This window comes from Drosophila bipectinata, chromosome 3L, assembly GCF_030179905.1.
Source record: "Drosophila bipectinata strain 14024-0381.07 chromosome 3L, DbipHiC1v2, whole genome shotgun sequence".
NCBI classification, from domain to species: Eukaryota; Metazoa; Arthropoda; class Insecta; order Diptera; family Drosophilidae; genus Drosophila; species Drosophila bipectinata.
The window spans coordinates 13,848,655-13,868,403 of NC_091738.1; the positions used below are offsets into that span (position 1 = coordinate 13,848,655).

The following is a 19,749-nucleotide window of genomic DNA, read 5'->3' on the forward strand; positions in this document are numbered from 1 at the left end:
GTATCGAGTCTAGCGGAAAAGCCACGAAGCATATTTGGTTTGTCATTGGACGCAGTGAAGCGTCCACCAATTGGCAGTGGGAGGTAGTGGCTTGCCCAGAGTGGGCAGTTGCGGGCGTATCCTGAATGGTAGTGTAGCAGGACGATGGCTTCTGGCAACTGGAGTGCCAAAATGTAGCTGGTCGCTGATATTGACATGGGACGCACGCCAGTGGGTGTTTCTTTTCATGTCCGTACGTGCATGACAAGTGGAGCCTCAATTGGTTGTCCTGCCAAACAGGACCAGCACACACACACACTCACCGACATCTACAGGAATGTCGGAGGCAAAAAGCCATGGCCGCTTAACTGCTTTTCTACTGAAGCCATGTTGATTTTTTTCACTGGTTATACTTCGTTTCAGTTCGTTGTTTGTGTCATTTGCCTGCTATGCGGTTGTGCGAGGGCTGTCTGTTCATCTGTGTGTGTGTATGTGTGCCTGCCAGGATGAGTCCTGCAAGCATGTGCCTCATATCCTTCTGTGTGCATGCATGTGGTGTGCATGCAATGCAAACTTCCCGCTCTGTTGTCGCATGTCGTTGGTCTTTTATCGTTTCCTTGTCGTTGTCCTTATGGTCCTGTACCCATTCTCACCCCTAGCTTTCTTTCTTTTCTGTTATTTTATTAGTGTTAAAAGATTTTTTTTTTTTTAATTTTTTATTTTTTGTGGCTTTATATTTTTTTTTATTTTACTTATTAAAATGAATGAGTGTTAATATTTATTTAAATGTCGTCTCCATCGCAGTTAAGAAAGTGATCCTCTAGCTCAGCACGAGTCATGGCTTTGAATGGGCACAAGCAGCAGCCGTAAGGCATCTTCACAGGCTCACATTTTGCCAGGTGGTCGCCGTACTGATCCCAGTCAGGCAGCTGCTTCCAGCAAAAGCGGCACTGCATCTTCTTTTGCTGAAAACCTTTCCCATTCACCATGAGCTTGATGGATCGGAAGCTACCATCGTAGCAGTACTCGCATCTGTTTTTCCGGTTCTCACCATGCAGCACGCCAATCATTTTCAAGTCGACTTTACGAATCCCATCGCACAAATTTAGCACTTCAGCCGGACCAGAGGTCTGGGGATACCCAGGATCAGTTGGATAGTACTCCAAAGACAATGGAGGATTGGCTGCAACACGTGCTCCATTTGCAGTTGAACCAGTGATGGCATTTGTACCAGTACCTCCAGCTCGGTAGTTCTGCTGCTGTTGCTGGGTCTGAGCCTGCTGCTGGGACTGCGGAGCCTGCTGGGATCCGTAAGACGGAAGATACCTCTGCGAATTCCCAGACGATTGGTATATCGGCACGGTTTCTAATTCTTCAAATGATGGTATTATGGGCCAACTACTATTATCATACACATTTGGCGAATTCCCAGAGGATTGGCATATCGGCACGGTTTCTGATTCTTCAAATGATGGTATTATGGGCCAACTACTATTATCATACACATTTTGTCCGAGTTGACCTGAAGGCTGCGAATTCGCAGAGGATTGGTATATCGGCACGGTTTCTGATTCTTCAATTGATGGTATTATGGGCCAACTACTATTATCATTCACATTTTGTCCGAGTTGACCTGAAGGCTGCGAATCAGATAGGTCCTCTGGATTTGGTTCCACAATCGCCTGCATGCTTGTGGACTGCCGACCCACAGGGCTAAAAGAGAATCTCTGGAATTCTCTCATTAGATTGGATAGCTGAAAAAACCCCAAAGTAAATATATTATACCAAACACAAACTAAACTGAGGCATAACCTACCGCTGGAATCATCCGCTCGGGAACCGTTCCCATTATGAAGACGCCCCTTTCCGGTCCTGGGGTTAACATAGTCAGCGAAGGAAGCGGATTATTAAAGTCGACGCCCTCAGTGGATCCGTTGAAAGGAGGAGGGGTGTATTGGCTATTACCCTTTTTCAATAAACCCGCCAATTAGATTTGAAACTTTCGAAAGCACGTGATGAATTGTTAAAACTTACCGTGAAGTTGCCATTCGGGGCATTGAAATTGAAATGCCCGAACGATCTCATATCTTCCAAAAACGAGAACGGATCAAAATTTGACATCACGTTTAAGACTTTGTACCTTTTTCGTTTTTTTTTTGTTAAGCTTCTGTGAATTGGCAGACCACCTATTTTCTGGACCACGTGAAAAAAAAGAAAGAGGTGGGGGCACTTCGATAACGTCTAATGCCAGATTACAATTTATCGAAATACTGCACTGTATCAGCTAGCGCCAGGGCTACTTAAAAAGTTTTCATTTTGGCGACTTCCTCTACACTACATTAGGGACTTCTGCACGTATACTTTGATATTTTCGTTAACAGAAACATTATAAATGTACTAAAAAAGTGTAAAGTGCATATTTTTTGCATTAATAAACATAAATTCAAAAATCATTAGAATTATTATGTGTGGTTTTCAATTACCGTGGATCCTTTGCCTTCCTTTTCCCACATACACACGATGACAGGCCACTTGTCCTCAAGGACCTCGACCTCAAGGACTACACATGTTATTCCCATTCAACTTGAACTCTTGATTGGCTCTTTGCATTTTTTATCGCCGCGATCAGCATCGGTACATTGGCACATCATCAAGTGCCGTCGCACCCTCTGCTTAATCGAGCATCGAGTGCCGCGTATCCGTATCTGTAGCAGCCTTCCAATATCCGTATCTGTAAGTGATATATCCCAATAAAAATAAAAAAAGAAACTCCCAGGAGCACACACACTCGAAACGTGGCAGCGCGTGTCGCTACTTAATTGTTAAACATTTTGTAACATTTCGCCGAGATTAGCATCGCAAAAAGCAGCCAGAAGGGGAATTTTTTTTTCAGAGTGGCCGAGGTATTCTCGGGGTGTGGTCTGGCCTGGGTCTTTGCAAGTCAAACAGGTCCTCTTAATGGGAATGGGAATCGGACGATTGCCCTGCAGATCCAAATCCTACTACCCCGCCGCGGGTAGTTTGTTTGTTGGTGTTGCGATTGCGATGCGCGGATAATCTCCGACGAGGCACGTGAGTCCCCTGTTTGTTTATTTGTTTCCCAGTCAGCCGGCCATACAGTCACCCAGTCATCCGTCCCTTTGTCCCGTGGCTCTTCACTTCTCGATTCCATCGCTATAGTCGCCGTGAAGGTGTAATATCGTATGTGAAAGGCACCGGCCCGGCAGGAACGGGGGAACGTACTCGGGGCACGCGGCACAGATTTTTCACATGGATAAGCTTTCCTCCTTTGCTGCTGCACAATATTCCAATTCCAGTTTCAAATTCGCGGGTCAAAAATTCGTGGCGCTCTCCATTTACTTAAAATTGAGTTTTCTTTAAACCGTGGAATATATGGTACTGCAAGGTCTCATTGAAAATTTAAAAAAAAAATCTTCTTTTAGATTTTAATGCAGATTTATGGGGAATTAATACCCCTAGAAAACCCTAGAAACCCCCTAGAAAACTTTCAAAAAAAATAATTTGTTTCCAGACTTTAAAGCAAGTTGGTTGATAATGGATCTACAAATCATTGAAGGTATTCCGCAATAGAATCAGATGAATATTGGCCACGATATGCCCATCCCAATAGATCATTATGACGTTCCCGTACATTTTGAGATTTTTGAAGGGAACCCCCAAGAAAATTTTGAAAGAAATCTGAAAAATTGGTTTTCAGATTTTAATGCAGATAAATGGAGATTGGATCTACAAATCGTTCAAGGTATTCCGCTATAGAATCAAATGAATATTGGCCAAGATATGGCGTCTTTCCCATATATGATCACCACACTCTTCCCAATATATGGAATACTAATGCCGAAAAATATTAAAAGCCATTAGTTGGAATGTTTTTAGCCACTCTCTTAATAATTTCTATAAGAATCTCTATCTACCTCTTATAATTATATATAAACAAATCTCTTTATAATTTTTTATGTACCAGGTCAGTGATGGAATTCGAAAAGTGAGTAATTCTGATGTGTTGCTGGTGTGTCCTGTAGCCCAAGGACTTCCCATTTCCGTTGGTCGCCATTCTGTTAAACCTTTTGACTTGTTTCCGTTGACCATTGCCAAGCTATTTTTGCAGATATATTTACTCTCGTGGAAAGTGGTATGGGGATGTGGCCACTTTTGCTGCCATTTTGGCCGGCAGTCGTTTTCGTTCTTTTTTGTCCTGGTTCTAATATTTTTGGCGACTGCTGCCGCTTTTTGCGCAGCCATTTTGTTGGCCCTGCAGGCGCTTTGCCCCGCAACCCCCTTGTGGCCGCCTCTCCGAAAGGATCGAGTCGCTAGCATTTTTCGCTGGCATCGCATTTTTTGCTCTGCTCCTTTTGCCACTATCCTGCCAAAAACCATATCCTGTGCGCTATTTGCTTTCCTCGATTTCTATTTGCGCCCTGGGCGCTAGTGTGTATGTGTGTGTGCCTCTGTGTGTGTGCGAGTATTCCTAAGTATGCCGAGCATGTAGCTTTTGGTATTTATGACTATTGTCGGAAAGCAAATATTTGTCTGCAGCGCATAAAAACAACAGTTAAACGAACGGGCTACGTAAACGGAATATGTATGAGATGGCCATTGCAATTGTGTGTGTGTTGGCCATGTATTTGTATTTTTTTTTGGCTTTCGCCAGGCTCTCCCCATAGCCTTGTCTTTGGTCTTTGTCGTCGTAGTCCCTGGGAATAATAAAAACAACTCCAACAACCACAACAAGTGCTACCCGAACAACAGAAACTACTGCCAAAAAGGACCTGGTTTTTTTTGTCTTTTATTTTTTTTTATTGTTTATTCACTCTTGGTCTGTATTTTTATGCTTCTGCATTTTTATGCTGACCTCAAGCTGGTTTAGCCCCATAAACGCTGCTCGGCCATTGGCCATCCTAGCTATAAGGACCTCAAAAATGGCAGGAGGTAGCTAAAGTCCTCAGATTGGCTAGAGTTACTATTGGATATAATACGTTCTTAATTTTTGCTAAATCAAGCACAATGATAGAGAGTTTAAATAAAATAAACCCGAAATCAATCCAACTCCGAAAACAAAGGATTTGATCTTTTCGCACGCCAACGCCAATATCCTTGCTATCCCCTGTCAAAAGACCTGAAACCACCCACGGTCATTACGATTGTTTTCAGAGCCCTGCCCTCATTTATTCCACACTAAACAAACCTCGGAATCGTTCCCATGGGCCGAATCACACACATATTCGACGGGGACAGATTGAAATGACAACTTTTAGTATCGGCGATTGGCCATGAAGTGCGCTTAACGACTGGGTGGACACAGATGCGATCCATATCCATATCCATATCCCTATCTGTATCTGAATCTGTGCCTGTATCTGCATCTGAATCTGTATCTGTTGAAAGCAATTTGTGTAAATATTGAAACGTTTGCGATGCGAGCAAAGTCGCAATCAGAGATTGTGCGGCTGATTGGAGTTTGGCAGAAAAGTGGATATGGGGAATGGGAATCAGAATGGGTGGGAAAGTGCCAGGGGAGGATTACTCTGTGAAACATTTCAAAAGGGATATCCGATGTTTGCACATTACGGCTTTATAATTTATGTATGTATATCTTTGGCTGATTTTTCCCAGCCAGTTACCAGATAATAAGGATAATCACACCAATTTGGTGATGAATCATAGATGGGGTCGAACTAATGACTGACCACTGACCCAAGAAATGCTCAAAATTCAAATATTTTTCAAATTAAACTTAAAACACTTTGCTTATTCTGTGCTCGGCCAATTTGTTGTTCTCTCCGTTTTGTTTGGCAAAAAACGCTTTTTACACTTGACTTCAAATCGCTCAAAGGACGCGTTTTATGCGTTTGCGTTTTGGCCAGAACGGAGGCAGCTGGAAAAAAGTAGAGTCTGAAGCTTTGGGAGCATCAGGGATAGGGAGGGATACCCGGGGGCATTTGTCGGGTTACGCATCAAAGCGTCCGTATGAAAAATGGCCAAAGCGCGATACGCCAAATTGAAAGCAAGAAAAATATGGCTGAAATGTTGCTTTTTCAAACGGCCAACTGGCTGTCTAGGGTGCCGGAGATGGAGATGACGATGGAGCTGGAGGTGGAGCTGGAGCTGGTGATGGCGATGGTGATGGTGATGATGATGGAGCTGGAAATGGCGATGGAGCCGGGTGACGATGATGCCCACCAAGCCGGCAACTGATGATGGCGTCCTGCCAATGATGAATGCCCCCCGAAAGCCAGTTCGCGCTCACATTCCGCGTTCTCAACGCAAATGAAATTGGAAAATGTTCTGGCAAGCAAAACGAAAATTCTACTGAAGAGTGGTGGCAAGAAGGGAGTAGGGGCTGAGGGACGGTAGCGGCAGGACTAAAGCGGCCACTAGCAAAATGAAAAATAGTCAAGCAAAAGCAGCACGCAAACAATTTGCGGGGCCATCGATGCTGCGTGTGGCACAGTGTGATTAGAAAGGATCCCAAAATATTTAATCTTACATACTCTTTAATATTATATTTAATATTCCATTGAGCTTATAAATAGTGCTTGTTTTGTCAGTATAAAAGTACAAGCTATAAAGCTGTCTGAACCTTGAAGTGTTTAGATTCTAGACATAATTGTAATTAATAATATACCTACATATACCTGTATATGAAATTGTTATCTATTTTATGTTTATTTAAAATCACAGTGCCTGGCTGGTCTTTTTGAAATATAAGTTTTATGGCTTTCGCTGGGCAGCACTAAAAACACGCGTATGAATCGCGTATCTACCCTCTGACCTTTGTCCCCATCCAACCATACCACCTCCCCCACTCCCACCCTTAGTTACTGGCCCTGGAAAACCCCCAAAATCTGCAAATCTCCGGCGTAGCCAGTCACTGGCAGCTGAGCAATTTATTGCCGCTCCAGCGCACGCCAAATGAATATTGGTTTCGGTTTCGGCCAACTTGGGCTTCTATTTGATTTTGGCTTTAGCGTATTGCCAATATTTGTATTTGTCTTTGGCGTTTGTCGTTGCCCAAAACTTCAAAGTATCATTTTCATTTTGACAGACCGGTGGGGGCCAGGAGCTAGTGCTGGCAAGGACGAAGGGCTGCGGGCTTTTAAATATTTGGGGAGCCGGATTTCGATTGGACGATCCCGGCATTCGGCATTCAGCATTCAACATACAGCATTCGGTATTCACCCTGGCCACAGCCACAGACTCTGCGGCTCCCAGAATTCAAAAATTTCACACCAACTCACAACTGTTTGTTTTTGCTCTGGAATGCGCAAATGCAGATCCACTGCGATGTCCAGCGGGCTGACTCACACATTCTTCCCAGGGCCTCATTAAATCCAAAAGTCCCCATTTGGCATAAACATCGTTTAATTTCCGATTCGCGATTCACGATTCCCGATTATAAACAAAAGCCTGCAAAGTTGCAAGCCGGAAAAAAATATCCAAAAGTCAAATAAGCCACAACAGCCAATAATAAACAGAGTCCCAGTGGGAGCTTAAGAGAGATCAGGTCCGGGGGGGAATAACAAACATTACTAAAATTGACATTGAACAAACAAGGATTATTACTGGAATCTCGAAGGCCCAAGGAGCCAAAAGACAGACGATATTCAAAACTAAATTGAGCACATGCTGCGCCACTTCACATCCACATTCACAAAGGCAGCCTCGCACTCGCCTTTCAGGTCCTCGCTCCATTTTTGGACTCTCAGTCCTGCGTGTCCTTCACGTCTAACGTGTCCTGGTTATGAGCAAGGCGAGACAGCATGTCTGTCAGTGGCTGCCCGTGAAGGGAATCCGATTTCGATCAGGGGGAAGAGAGCGGCTGCCTGGAGGTTGTAGATGGACTCGGGTGCTGACACTGGACAGAAAATGATTAAAGGCAAGCGGCACTGAAAAAAATGTCTATAATTTAGTAAAGAGTCAGACCTTTTAAAAGAAAAATAATAAAGTTTTTGGACGAGTTCTACGAGTTATAGTTTTATAAATGAAGATTCTTGCTTGCGCTTACTTTTAGTATTTTAAACCTTTAAAGTTTGAAATATTTTCCATTCAAATATCTATTTAAAAACGATTTCTTGTTGTGTACTTAAGCTGCAGCTAAATCTAAACATCTGCAAAATTACGCGCATAAATCCTTTAACACTTTTCCTTCTGGCCTGGAAGGCCTGGACGGCAGACTTGCCACCGCTGGGGTTGCATTTGCCACGCGGGACACCATCAAATTAGCCCACTTCAGGGTCGGCCTGCTGCGTACCCTCCGCTCGCCTCCCTCTACTTTCCCTCTAAGGATGCTAGTGCAGTGCAGCATTCGTGGCACATCCCATTGTTTACACATATCATATTTGGTGGCAGGAGGAGGGCGACTGAGCAGCCTCACTGAGAGAAATTGTTAGATATAGATCCTAGATGTTCGTCTAAAAGCAGTAGCAGCGTGTTGACAGTTTTTCCTTATTCTCAGAGCAGCTGTAGCGGAGTCCTTCTTGTGGCCAAATATATCTTTTTATATTCTGCAGGGCCCCTCGAGTGTTCCGATTATAGATCCTTGGCAAAACAAACAATGACACCACCCGCTCCATCTGGGGCCGATGTTTCTGCTCGACTGGCCGCCAAAGGCTTGTGGCTGCTAAGTAAATGTTTCCATCTAATGACCCCTATGCCAGGCTCCGCAATGGTGGTCCTTCGAGGCATATTTCAAGGAGTCTTGTGCGGTTTCTTCCACTGGGTATTCTTTCTTGCCAGCTATGGAGACCGACAGCTCCTGCCACTTTCCACTTTCCAATGCCTCTTTAGCGCTTATCATGCTCAAATGGTAATTGAAGGGCCATACAAAAACTATTTATCCTGAGGCTGCCGACCGTGCTCCTGTTGTTATGGTTGTTGTTGTGGTTGTTCAATATTACCCAGGCGTTGTCCATAGATAAAAAAGGGCAGGGACAATGGACGCACTGAACCCGAATCGAAGTCTGAATCCGAATCCGAATACGGAACGAACCCTTGCTACCCTTTGCCGGGAGTCCTGATTTTTATTAAATTTGTTTCCAGTTCCCTCGCATTCCCCGTCCCTTCTGATCCTGTTTATCTTCCTGTTTTATGACAATTTCCACTCGGAGCCATTGTTGTTTAGAGGTAGTTTTCGGAACTCATCGACTCTATGATGTTGTCATCATAATGCCGATGGGTTTTGCGTTTTGTCAAGGTTAATTGAATTTTCGACTGTTGCTATCTTGCAGATACGGGGTACATTTATCTTTATGGGTCCTGTATTACGGTTATAATTTAGCCACAGCAGTGGCCAGCTGACTAGTGGAAGACCCCTCCCATTAGCCTTATCTGTTTGAGGCGTTTTACGGTCGAGGATTAATTATACACACGCCTCTGAATGGCTGCCAATTGCCGTCATAAAGTGTTCTATTAACCATCTGAACTTTGCTCGGAAAAGCTAGTTACCAACCTGGTAACAGTCATCAGAGGCTCTTTAACATATTGATTGGTAATTCAGAGATATATTTTAGATGTTTCATCAGGACTCTCCGTCTATGAATCCTCCAAAAAAGATTCAGAGCCCAGAGTGCCTGACTAAACTTCTAATAATTGCTTTAAATTCTGTGCACACTTGCCGTCGACTTTGTTGTGTGTGGATGGGTACTGGATGTGGATGCGATACGGAAAACATTCGCATCAGGTCAGAGGGAAATCGAGGCGAAACTCGTGCTGCAGATACTTTTTCGCTGCTTTGTTATAATTCCACAGCAAATGCGCACATCGCCTCAGATCCTGAGCTAAGGCTTCAGTGGCCTTTGTGCCAGTCGAAATCGGTAAATAAAGTTTTCAAAGTTGCACAAACTGACGGGGCGGGGAGCACAGAGTTCAAAAAACAAGAAACCAGAAAGTCGAAAGCAGAAAGAAGCACGCCATGCCAATTCCCGGTACAAGTGCTGCTTGATGCGAACAAGTTCGCAAAATTCTCGTACTTGGTCCGGACTAGGGCTCCTGCCAGGTAACCCTAAGCTGGCGAAACATATCCGACTTCGAGGAGGGGGTGTCGTGGTCGGCAGTTCACGCTGCGCCAAAGCCTAGTCTTAAGCCGCCCCATGAAGTTGCCAAAGCAGAAGACATCCTGCTCCGACTCCAGAAGAAGTGCCCAAACTTTTGTGCCCAGCCCCATGTTTGGTTTGTCTTTCCAGCTTCCGCCTTTCTCTCTACCGCTCCACTTTCTTTTATTCTTTCACTCGGCGAGTGTGTGTGTGTGTGGGCCAGTGTCAGTGTGAGCCTGTTTGCGGAGGCGGATAGTTCCCTGGTTTTTTGAGGGGGAATGGCGGAAATGGGTTTCTGGCCTGATTGCTTGTCTTGTCGAATGTCTTGAAAGGCTCCAACAGGGTGCAGCACTCTGAGGTTCCTTTAATCCTTAAAATAATCTATTATACGGTTATATCTTTATTTTTTTAAAACAGTATATAGGATTGATAAATATAATCTAATAATTGTACCTTATTTTTCACTTTTCTAAAGATAGGCCTAGTTTTTTCTTTAACAAAGTATTAAAGATTTTTATAGATATCTTCTTTTGTTGTGAATAATTTTAGTAAAAAATGAAACCTGGTATCTAGATCACCCATTTTCAGCTGGCTTATCCCCAACTTTCTGCATTCGCAAAAAAGTAAAATGCAATTTCCAAAAAAGGGCCAAGAAAGACAAGGCTATGGGTGGGTTGTTGTTGTCGCTTTTGTTATTATTTTTGTTGTAGCTGCTGACATTCTGGTCCAGTCTTGCCACTCAAAGCAACAACTCGAGGAAATTGTCGTCGCCGAGCAGCGAACACGCCAAAGTTGCCGCGAGTGCAAGTGCAAGTATGTCTTTGTGGCCCAGCAGCTGCAACAGCAACACCAGCAACACTAGCAACACGCCCCTTAAATCGCCTAGAATTAAAGCCAAGACTTCCTTGAAGGAAGCACCAAAAAAAAGAGGAAACAAAGGGACTTCCCCTGCGGCATGCGCACCGCATAAAAATGGTCGCCGGGGAAATGGATTCAGCCAATGGCAGCCCGGCTGAGGTGTGGCCTCTGGTTGAGGAGGGAAATTTTCTCCGCGCTCCGGAAATTTCCTCGCCAACAATAATCACTCGAGACATGCGCCGCGCCACCGAAGGGACGTGGGGTTGTTGCAGCGGGCACGGGTGCAACCCTTGCAACACGGAGCCACCCCCGGATCGCCTCTCGGTGGCCACCCCTGGCCGTCCCACGTCACGTGCAGCAGAGCCCGTAGTCGGCAGTTGTTGCTCCGTTGCTTTTGTAAACAGGCGCAGGCGCAGTCCGGCCGTTGCGCCTCCCGGGGGTACGTTTCGGCTGGGACTTTTGTCCGCCGTACTTCCCAGTGGAAGGGCAAAGTGAAATGCTTTGATTTCGCTGATTGTTCGATCACACGCCATCTGACAGCGAACGCGGCTGGTCGTCCTCGCTCCGCAGCGGAACACAACAGCCACAGACATCCAGACTCATAAACAATCTTACGAATCGGTTCGATTTTCGTGTGTCGTGACTCGCGAGTGACTTTGTGAATAAAAAGAAACTGAACTCTAAAGATACAATAACAAGAAAATCAAAATAAAAAGAAAAGACACTGAGATGTTGGAGTTCTACCCGATGCCCACGAATCTGAATCCAGTCGGTGGCGGCTTGTATTCGCTCCAACAGAACCATGGTGGTGCTCGATTCCTGGACAATCCGAATCCCAATCCTGGCAATAGTGCCAGTAATACCTTGCACCTCAGCACCACCACCAACAACAACAATCATTTAGGAAACAACATTTCCGGCAGCAACAGCCCAACGGCTTCATTAACGGGCCCCCTAATTTCCGCACAACAGCAGCAACTCCACCAGCATCAGCAACACACAGTCTCGACCACGCCAGTGCCAATTAACAGCTGCCCCACGCCCACAGGACATAGCCCCAGCAATAACAACAACAACAACAGCAACCACTCTGCCTGCAACACATTAACAGCTGCTGGTGTTGCTAATGGTGTTAGAGCTGCCACACCAGCAGCTCCTTCAGTCGCCACCTCGCAATTAGGCGGAGCAGTTGCTGCCGCTGTTGCTGCTGCTGCTGCCGCGGCGGCTGCTGCTGCTGCATCGGCAACATCGACAACGGCAACACCAACAGCCACTCCATCCTTGACGCCAGCGGCCACAGGAAACGGAAATGGAAATGGATCGGCCGCTGGAGCCGGAGCAACATCGGCTGCCCCACCGAAATTGTCGGCCGATTGTAGTGGACGCACAGGTATGTTCCAAAAGTATTTTGCACACCGGCAGTCGAGGCATTTCCCCGGCTCCGGTCTCGGCCCCATTCCGGGAGCCGTTCCGGGGTTTTCACGCTTTTCGTTTTTGGCATAGTTGCGTGTGCCCAGCCTGGGGGTCGGAGACTCGGCAGCTTCTCCTGGCAGGTGCGAACCTGTAGGCGGCCGGGTCCTGATTGTGTGCGGCCACCTCCATCCCCAAGCTGGCCAACTCCGGCCCCAGTTTGCGTGCCAAGTTCTTGGGCTTTGGGCCAAGAGGAATTCTTTCCTTTCGGGAAAATAACCAAAACGTTTATCAGATTTTCGCTTAAAGAAGGTTTTTAAATAAAAAGTTTCTCTAGATTACCTTTGGGTCTCATGAACTCTAATAATTTTATCATAATTAGCACATTAATGTTTCTGTCTATTTGCGTTTAGTTGCCATTTAATAGTAAGGATTTTAATTATCCTTATCCGAAATTATTAATATCATAGCTTCCATTCAATATTTATTTTCAACTTTATTTGTTTAGGAGGAGTTTATTAAAATTCATAAATAGAGACATGTTTTTATAAATGAATGATTTCTGTGGGCCTTTAAAGCAAATAAAATCAAATGAATAACATAAATAAATCCTAAAACTGACATGGCAGGATATAGATTTAGTTGAAGAGCCAGAGAGAGCGGGGTGGGGGGATGTACGGGCCAAAGTATTGCCAAAAGTATGAACGCAAGTTGACCACAAAATAATTTTGACAATGAACCTGGCCGACACCCGCCCGTGCCGAGGGCGTGGCATAACCAATAAAAGGCTATTAAGGCAGGCCACATCCTCCATCCAACACACATGCGTTGGCATGCAGACACAAACACACATGCACAAAAACCAGGACTTGTGCGAGACAGCCAGAAAATAGGCAACACTTTTCGGCAGAAGCTTTCCAGCAGCCAGGAAAGTGTTGCCGGTGGAAAACTTTTGCGAATTTCCCCCTGAAAATGCAAAGTGTGCAAACAATGTGTGATGCATATGCCGAGAAGACCTCGTCCGAGACCAAGTGGATTGTGTTTTTTTTTTCTTTTTGAGGGGGATCTCCTTCTTGATTTGAGGCTTTCAATGAAATTTCTATTAATACTTGCCACTCGCCTTTTGCCACTTGCCATTGATCCAAATGGCAGCAAATAGTTTCCGCTTCCGCCACAAATGCGCCCCGAAAGCCACTCCACTCGACTGCCACAACTACTATCAGTGCCCCCACAGTTTAAATTCAACTATCAAGCTGGCAGAGGTCGAGGAATTCCGAAATGGTCGTGCGGGGCTCTCGGAGGACAGAGACCAGACCACGGAAATGAGCACACTCAGTGTCAGGTATTCCACCGAGCGTATCAGCATACATATCTGGCTTCTGCGGTGGCTTCAACTTCCTCCGCTCCAGAGTGTGTGTGTGTGTCGATGTGCTCGAGTGTGGAAGTGAAGTATGTGCCATATGCATAGCTCCATGTCACTTTCACGCAGAGATCCAGATACACTGGAAATTAAATGCAATAATAAATTGTTAGTTTTAGTTGACGATTTTTTGGTGGAAATCATCCAAGAATCTTGTATGTTTTCTCAAAAAATATATATATTTTAATCTTGTGATCAATTTCCTATTTCTTTCCGTGTAGATACAAACTATCTACAAGTTTTTAAGACCGAATTGGCAGCCGTCATTACGGCTGTCCCATTATGAGCTGTCTGTCAAAAAGGCTAACTGCTGCCAAAAAAATCTGCGCGGCACGTGGACGGACTGAGCTCCGGTTAGTGGCTGAATTAATGCCAGGAGTCGGCCCGGCCGATCTCTATAGTCCCCCCATTTATCTCCATAGAGCTCCGGCCGGGCTGTCAATGTGTCAATAAATGCACCATATAGTACGACAGATAAGCCATTTTATCGGCGATAACGCCGAGGACACTGTTTCGACGCCGATGTCTATTAGCTGGTTATAATTTCTTTTTTTTTTTTCGCTGTTTATCGTCGAGTTGATTTTGGATTTATCTGCTGTTTAATCTATGTATTGTGACATGAGTGTGCCGCACTTGTTTTCACTGTTTGCGCTTGTTGTTTGTTGATTTTTCGACAAGATTCGCCAAGGGCTGGATATGAAAGAGAAAATCCCGAAAACACACAGCGTCCTGGGCCTGGGCCTGGGTCTGGGCTGGCCCACAAAAAAAAAGGGCCAACAAAGGACAGGCCTAGTAACCAAAGAGTAACGTTCATAAAACTGCAGCGAAATGCCATAAATTTCGATTAGATTACACAAACGGAAACCCGTCACACAATATCGATGCGAGAAAGCTCTAAAAAACGGCGAAATTCAAAACGCTATTCCCCCGGGGCTCTATCAAATGAATCATTTTGCACTGTTTTCCTTTTTTGCACTTTTGTTTTGAGTTGGAAAAACCTTTATCGATGATGCGATTGCATAGGGAATAGGGTTTGGATATTGGGCGATATAGTACTGTATCCAGGGAGAATAGGAGAACATTGTCAGCTTTTGCCAGGAGTGGCTTAGCACACAAAGCAGGCGCCCCTTGGAGAGGCTAGGGCGGATGGTGACCCCCATTCTCCTCGTTACCAACTATTCACGCACACATCTGCATAGACGTAGCCGCCTCTTTTGGGGTGCGGTGTGTGTGTGGGACCGCCATTGTGCCAACCATAAATCATGCACATTTTTCTGCCACTGAGCCACAGCCATATAATATAGCACTCCACTCCCTGGCAGTCACCCTCGGCTGGCCTGGCTTTCCCCAACTTGCTGCTCATTTTTCAAATGCTTCCATACATTTTTCGTGGCGGTCGTCATATATTTTTTATGTTTACTGCAGGCAGCTTTTGTTGTGTTTTCGGGTACTACTTTTTATGACTGGTTTACAGTTTCAAGAGCGCCTCTACGGGCGGAGGATTAGTGCCGCTCTGGCGTGAGTTCGTGGCGGGGAGGAGCCCTCAAGTCCGTATGTAAAAGTATATCCTTCGGCATCCGATTAAATTTGTGCAAATAAGCAAAATCAATTGAGCGCAGGATACAGATAATGAGGGAGATTCCCGAAACAAATACAGAAAACTTTACGTTTCAATTACGCATCAACAAGCTTTCAATACAAGCTGTTGCAGGCGTCAGATAATCTTTTTTCTTTTCTGTTTTCCTCGAAGAGTTTCTTTCTTATGTTCCCTGCTTCGACTTTGACAGGAAAAACAAGAGAGACGTTGAAGCATTTTCACACGATTCGATTGTCAGGGTGGTCCTTGCGCCAATGGCAGCACATGTCATGATAATTTCGCTGCGACATGTGCTGCCAGCACGTATACGCCGCGTATGCCCATCCCAGGGGGCGCTAAGAAAAAGTCCCCTACAAGCGAGAAATCATAAGCAGAATAATATTCTTTTATTGGGGTTTATTACATGTTTAAAACCAAGGAAAATATTTCATCTCCTCATCTTATCCTAAATAATAATCCTTATTTTTTCTTCTTTCCAGAAGTGGGCCACATCAAGTGCGAGAAGAACTTTGAGCTGTGCGAGGGCTGCGGCCAGAAGATCCACGACCGCTTCCTGATGAACGTCGGCGAGGCCAACTGGCACGAGCAGTGCCTCGCCTGCTGCTACTGCGGCCTGCAGCTCCACCACACCTGCTACGTTCGCAACTCGAAGCTCTACTGCAAGATGGACTACGACCGGCTGTTCGGGGTCAAGTGCGCCTCCTGCTGCCACGCGATCCTGCCCCAGGAGCTGGTGATGCGTCCCATCCCGAACTTCGTCTTCCACCTGCCCTGCTTCGTGTGCTACGCCTGCCGACTGCCCCTGCAGAAGGGCGAGCAGTTCATGCTGAGAGACGGCCAGCTCTTCTGCTTCCGCCACGACCTGGAGAAGGAGATGTTCTTGGCGGCGGCTGCGGCTCAGCACTGCGGCTTCGTGGGTCTGGACGAGGAGGATCTGCTACGGCCGCGCGATGGTCGTCGTGGCCCCAAGAGACCCCGCACCATCCTCACCTCGCAGCAGCGGAAGCAGTTCAAGGCCTCCTTCGATCAGTCGCCCAAGCCCTGCCGGAAAGTGCGCGAAGCCCTGGCCAAGGACACGGGTCTCTCGGTGCGCGTGGTGCAGGTCTGGTTCCAGAACCAGCGGGCCAAGATGAAGAAGATCCAACGCAAGGCCAAGCAGAATGGCGGCTCCGGGGGCAGTGGCAGCGGTCGGGGAGCGGGCAACTCCAGTGCCACCGACGACAAGGACACCAACGATAAAGAGGAAAAGTGCGTCAAGCAGGAGATTGGTGGCGACAGTTCTGGGTATCTGGGTGGCTTGGACAGCACCTTTGCCAGCCAGCCCCTTAATCCGAACTTGCCCTTCTCGCCGGATGGTAAGTTGTCACTACTTAGGTGATAGGAGTGAATATCCCTACTAACTTCTTCGATCTCTTACAGACTATCCGGCCAACTCGAACGACAGTTTCTGCAGCTCGGACCTCTCGCTGGATGGAAGCAACTTCGACCAGCTGGACGACGACGCGGATTCGCTGTCGCTGAACAATCTGGAGCTGCAATCGACCAGCTCCTCAGGCAACCAGCACTCCCACTCGAATCCCCACGACATGCTGGCCAACCTGAACAACAGCCTGATAAACCCCATCGACAAGCTGTATCTGATGCAGAACTCCTACTTCAGCTCGGAGCACTAGATGGTCATGAGAGAGGCAGAGACGAATTTATTAGCGTTAGAGTTTGCAGGCTCCGATCGGCCAGGGATCCATCAGTCCTTGAAGTTGTAGAACAAGATACATGAAATGTGATTTTTTTAAGCTAATTGAAATTTTAAGATTCTTGAATTGTGGCGATATGGAAAATGAAAAAAAAAAACTGGAATAGCAGTACATTTTGTTGTTAGTCTAGAATCTAGAGGCAAACAAGGAGAGATTAATGTAGAACATCTGATGAAGAAACACGAAACGGTCACTGTGCCCCCTATGTTTGTAAATAGTTTTAGCATCCCCCCCGAAAATTGTTATTAAATGTAATTTAAAAGTCAATAATTGTATTAGCAAGTGCAATTTAATCTGTTCCCCCTAAAATATACATCTTAACCGAAATTTATGGGAGGCGTTTTGAATAATGGTTGATATTTGCTACGAATATATTGGGGGGATTCATTGGAGGCCCTTTGTTTGACCCTGTTTCTTTGAGCCTTCTCGTTTGAGCCAAAAACCTTTACATTTCTTCTCAATTCCTCTGGAGTCTAGAGGGAAGGTAAATTTCGTTTATTGTTATCAAGGGGACTTTCTTGGGCCGGAATATATCTACCTTTTCTAAACGGCATAAAATAAGCTTATTTTATTTTTAATTAGTAACCACTAAGAAATATTAGGGTTAATAATATAAGTTTGCGAACCCAACTAAATACTGTTTTTTTAGCCCACCGGTTGTGAACCTGGCTGCTTTAAAAACACCCACCCAGTATTTTGTCCAAGTTATCCAGTATTTTTCCAGTATTTCTGTCTACCATCTCTACCAATATATTTGGTATTAAATGTGGTATTAAATATAAGGCCTGACTAATACCGCGTAGCCAACGAAAGAGTGTTTATTTCTTGACCAAAGATTTAAATAAAGAATAACAATGGTAAAAAGACCCAGAATATAACCCATCTGGACCAAATCTTTAAAGTTTTCTGCCCGCAGCTCTTCTACTCCTTTTTCAAGTCGCTGGTGGGCAAAGAAGTCGTCGTGGAACTAAAAAACGACCTGAGGTAAGTGGCGTTTGTTTTGGTTCAGCGCGTGTTTTGCCGGCTCACCTTAAACTTTGATTTGATCTCCACTTTCCGGGTCATCAGTATCTGTGGGACACTGCACTCGGTGGACCAATACCTCAACATCAAGCTGACGGACATCAGCGTGACGGATCCAGAGAAGTACCCGCACATGTTGAGCGTGAAGAACTGCTTCATCCGGGGTTCCGTGGTCCGGTACGTGCAGCTGCCTGGTGACGAGGTAGACACCCAGCTGCTGCAAGATGCGGCGCGCAAGGAGGCGGTAGTGAGCACAAGATAGGAACTGCCGGCTGTCCCGACAACCCCACCAACCTTTTAGCTCTGTCGCTATAGTGGACTTTGGGTCGTTCCCAGTCCATCCAGAGCGAGATTAATCTAAGTGAATTTCTTTTCCAGCAAACAAAAATATTAAGTGGAATCCTCGTGAAAAAATTGTTGATTTCTTGGCACCCCTTTCAATTTATTGTAAAGATAAGAACGTAAGAAATACACTCCGAGTCAATAGGAAGAGGAATCAACCTCCATTAAAACTCAAGAAATTTTGTAATATTTAAGGTGAAACTTTTGTGTACGTTGAAAAAATGTCTTTAAACTGTATTCAGTGGTTCCATGTAAGCTATTCTCTGCCCTAATCCAACAGCTTCCCACTTAGCTATAGTGGAAAACATAAACGTATCCTTGACTCTTCTGTTTTAATGCGATAGGACATGGCCCATGACTTTATCGCTCCACGCTTGAATGGAGATGCTGGTGGAAATGTAGGTCACTCACCAACTAAACTTCACCGCGTCCACTGAGTTTGCGTCATGTTGATAATGGGGACTGGAATTGCTCCATAAATTTGTATAATTGTTGTAACGATGCCTTGATGTCTTGTCTACACATCACTCGTTCGCCTGGGCCAAGGGAATGGGCCTAAGTTAACATGAACATGTCTCCTGTTTTACGATTGTACTTATTGCGACCTAAACATCCTGCCCTTGCCTCTCATCCGGCCTCCTTCGACCTTTTATCCTTTGGAGCAAGTTTGATCCGAGTCGACTGCCAATAAAACTGGGGAGCCTACCGGAATGCTTTTAATTTCTGGGCCCCGAACCGCTCGTTAAGTGACTCTTCATCCCGCGAAATTGCTTTGTTGGACGGAATGCGTACTAAAAATGAAATAAGCATTCGAAAAACATTTCAGTTCGGCATTTACATTCCGGAATGGCCAGGATTCGTCGCTACGGACTCTAAACTTTGGGCAGATGGTCAGCGGAACCTGATGAAATATCGCGCAATCAAAAGTTCTAAGTGCACTGGGAGGAAGAAGTGCTGCCAGCATGGATAAATGACAGAAAATATAATATTTAAAAAAAATAGATATGCTCCAAGGATTTTTTTGACGAGATGAAACCTCAAAACCCAAATAATTTTATGCCTTCTATTGTACAAAGGCTATGTAATTATTTTCCCCCCGTGTATCTCCGTTCGCTCGTCTGCCTCTGCATAATTGAAGGGGAAGGCAATCGGTCAGTGGGCGGGGTCGGGAGGCCATTTCCGCCCGGTGGAGTCTATCTTTCATTATTTTTGGTAATTGGGTTCCTGTTTCCGACGCAGTTTTAAAATTCAAACTGCGAGGCGCATTTTCGGAAGGCGCATTGTTTGCGACATTCAGAGGAACATTGTTTTGCA

The 19,749-nt window shown here is 45.4% G+C and overlaps 3 protein-coding genes across 5 annotated transcripts; 2 read left to right on the forward strand and 1 right to left on the reverse strand.

Annotated features, from left to right (window-relative positions):
- Positions 1-688: 688 nt before the first annotated feature.
- Positions 689-2,233, reverse strand: LOC108120683 (uncharacterized). Of its 2 annotated transcripts, XM_043213803.2 has the most exons (4): positions 2,014-2,233; positions 1,796-1,945; positions 1,613-1,733; positions 689-1,501 (listed from the first exon to the last, which is right to left on the reverse strand). In XM_043213803.2, exons 1-4 carry the CDS (start codon positions 2,098-2,100, stop codon positions 762-764), a joined length of 1,098 nt encoding a protein of 365 aa, XP_043069738.1. In that variant the 5' UTR covers positions 2,101-2,233; the 3' UTR covers positions 689-761. The 2 variants fall into 2 exon arrangements, with proteins under 2 accessions (XP_043069738.1, XP_070136514.1); XM_070280413.1 differs by having other exon boundaries at positions 691-1,733; positions 2,014-2,231.
- Positions 2,234-11,403: 9,170 nt separating this feature from the next.
- On the forward strand, positions 11,404-17,372 carry Lmx1a (LIM homeobox transcription factor 1 alpha). Of its 2 annotated transcripts, none has more exons than XM_017234397.3 (3): positions 11,404-12,279; positions 15,796-16,671; positions 16,736-17,372. In XM_017234397.3, the coding sequence occupies exons 1-3, from the start codon at positions 11,619-11,621 to the stop codon at positions 16,987-16,989; spliced, it is 1,791 nt and encodes a 596-aa protein (XP_017089886.2). In that variant the 5' UTR covers positions 11,404-11,618; the 3' UTR covers positions 16,990-17,372. The 2 variants fall into 2 exon arrangements, with proteins under 2 accessions (XP_017089886.2, XP_070136564.1); XM_070280463.1 differs by lacking the exon at positions 11,404-12,279 and adding an exon at positions 15,104-15,270.
- A 423-nt stretch (positions 17,373-17,795) lies between these two features.
- On the forward strand, positions 17,796-18,672 carry LOC108120693 (U6 snRNA-associated Sm-like protein LSm2). The gene is made up of 3 exons (XM_017234436.3): positions 17,796-17,927; positions 17,987-18,054; positions 18,139-18,672. Exons 1-3 carry the CDS (start codon positions 17,925-17,927, stop codon positions 18,353-18,355), a joined length of 288 nt encoding a protein of 95 aa, XP_017089925.1. The 5' UTR covers positions 17,796-17,924; the 3' UTR covers positions 18,356-18,672.
- The last annotated feature ends 1,077 nt before the right edge of the window (positions 18,673-19,749 follow it).

What these genes read in the sequence shown, in the direction of transcription:
- LOC108120683 (XM_070280413.1), bottom strand. Translation starts at nt 2,100, where the DNA reads ATGTCAAATTTTGATCCGTTCTCGTTTTTGGAAGATATGAGATCGTTC. An exon ending in CCCCGAATGGCAACTTCACG is followed by an intron (nt 1,946 to 2,013) that starts GTAAGTTTTAAC and finishes TTATTGAAAAAG; the next exon opens with GGTAATAGCCAATACACCCC. An exon ending in CCGAGCGGATGATTCCAGCG is followed by an intron (nt 1,734 to 1,795) that starts GTAGGTTATGCC and finishes GGGTTTTTTCAG; the next exon opens with CTATCCAATCTAATGAGAGA.
- Lmx1a (XM_017234397.3), top strand. Translation starts at nt 11,619, where the DNA reads ATGTTGGAGTTCTACCCGATGCCCACGAATCTGAATCCAGTCGGTGGC. An exon ending in CGATTGTAGTGGACGCACAG is followed by an intron (nt 12,280 to 15,795) that starts GTATGTTCCAAA and finishes TCTTCTTTCCAG; the next exon opens with AAGTGGGCCACATCAAGTGC. An exon ending in CTTGCCCTTCTCGCCGGATG is followed by an intron (nt 16,672 to 16,735) that starts GTAAGTTGTCAC and finishes GATCTCTTACAG; the next exon opens with ACTATCCGGCCAACTCGAAC.
- LOC108120693 (XM_017234436.3), top strand. An exon ending in GAACTAAAAAACGACCTGAG is followed by an intron (nt 18,055 to 18,138) that starts GTAAGTGGCGTT and finishes CCGGGTCATCAG; the next exon opens with TATCTGTGGGACACTGCACT.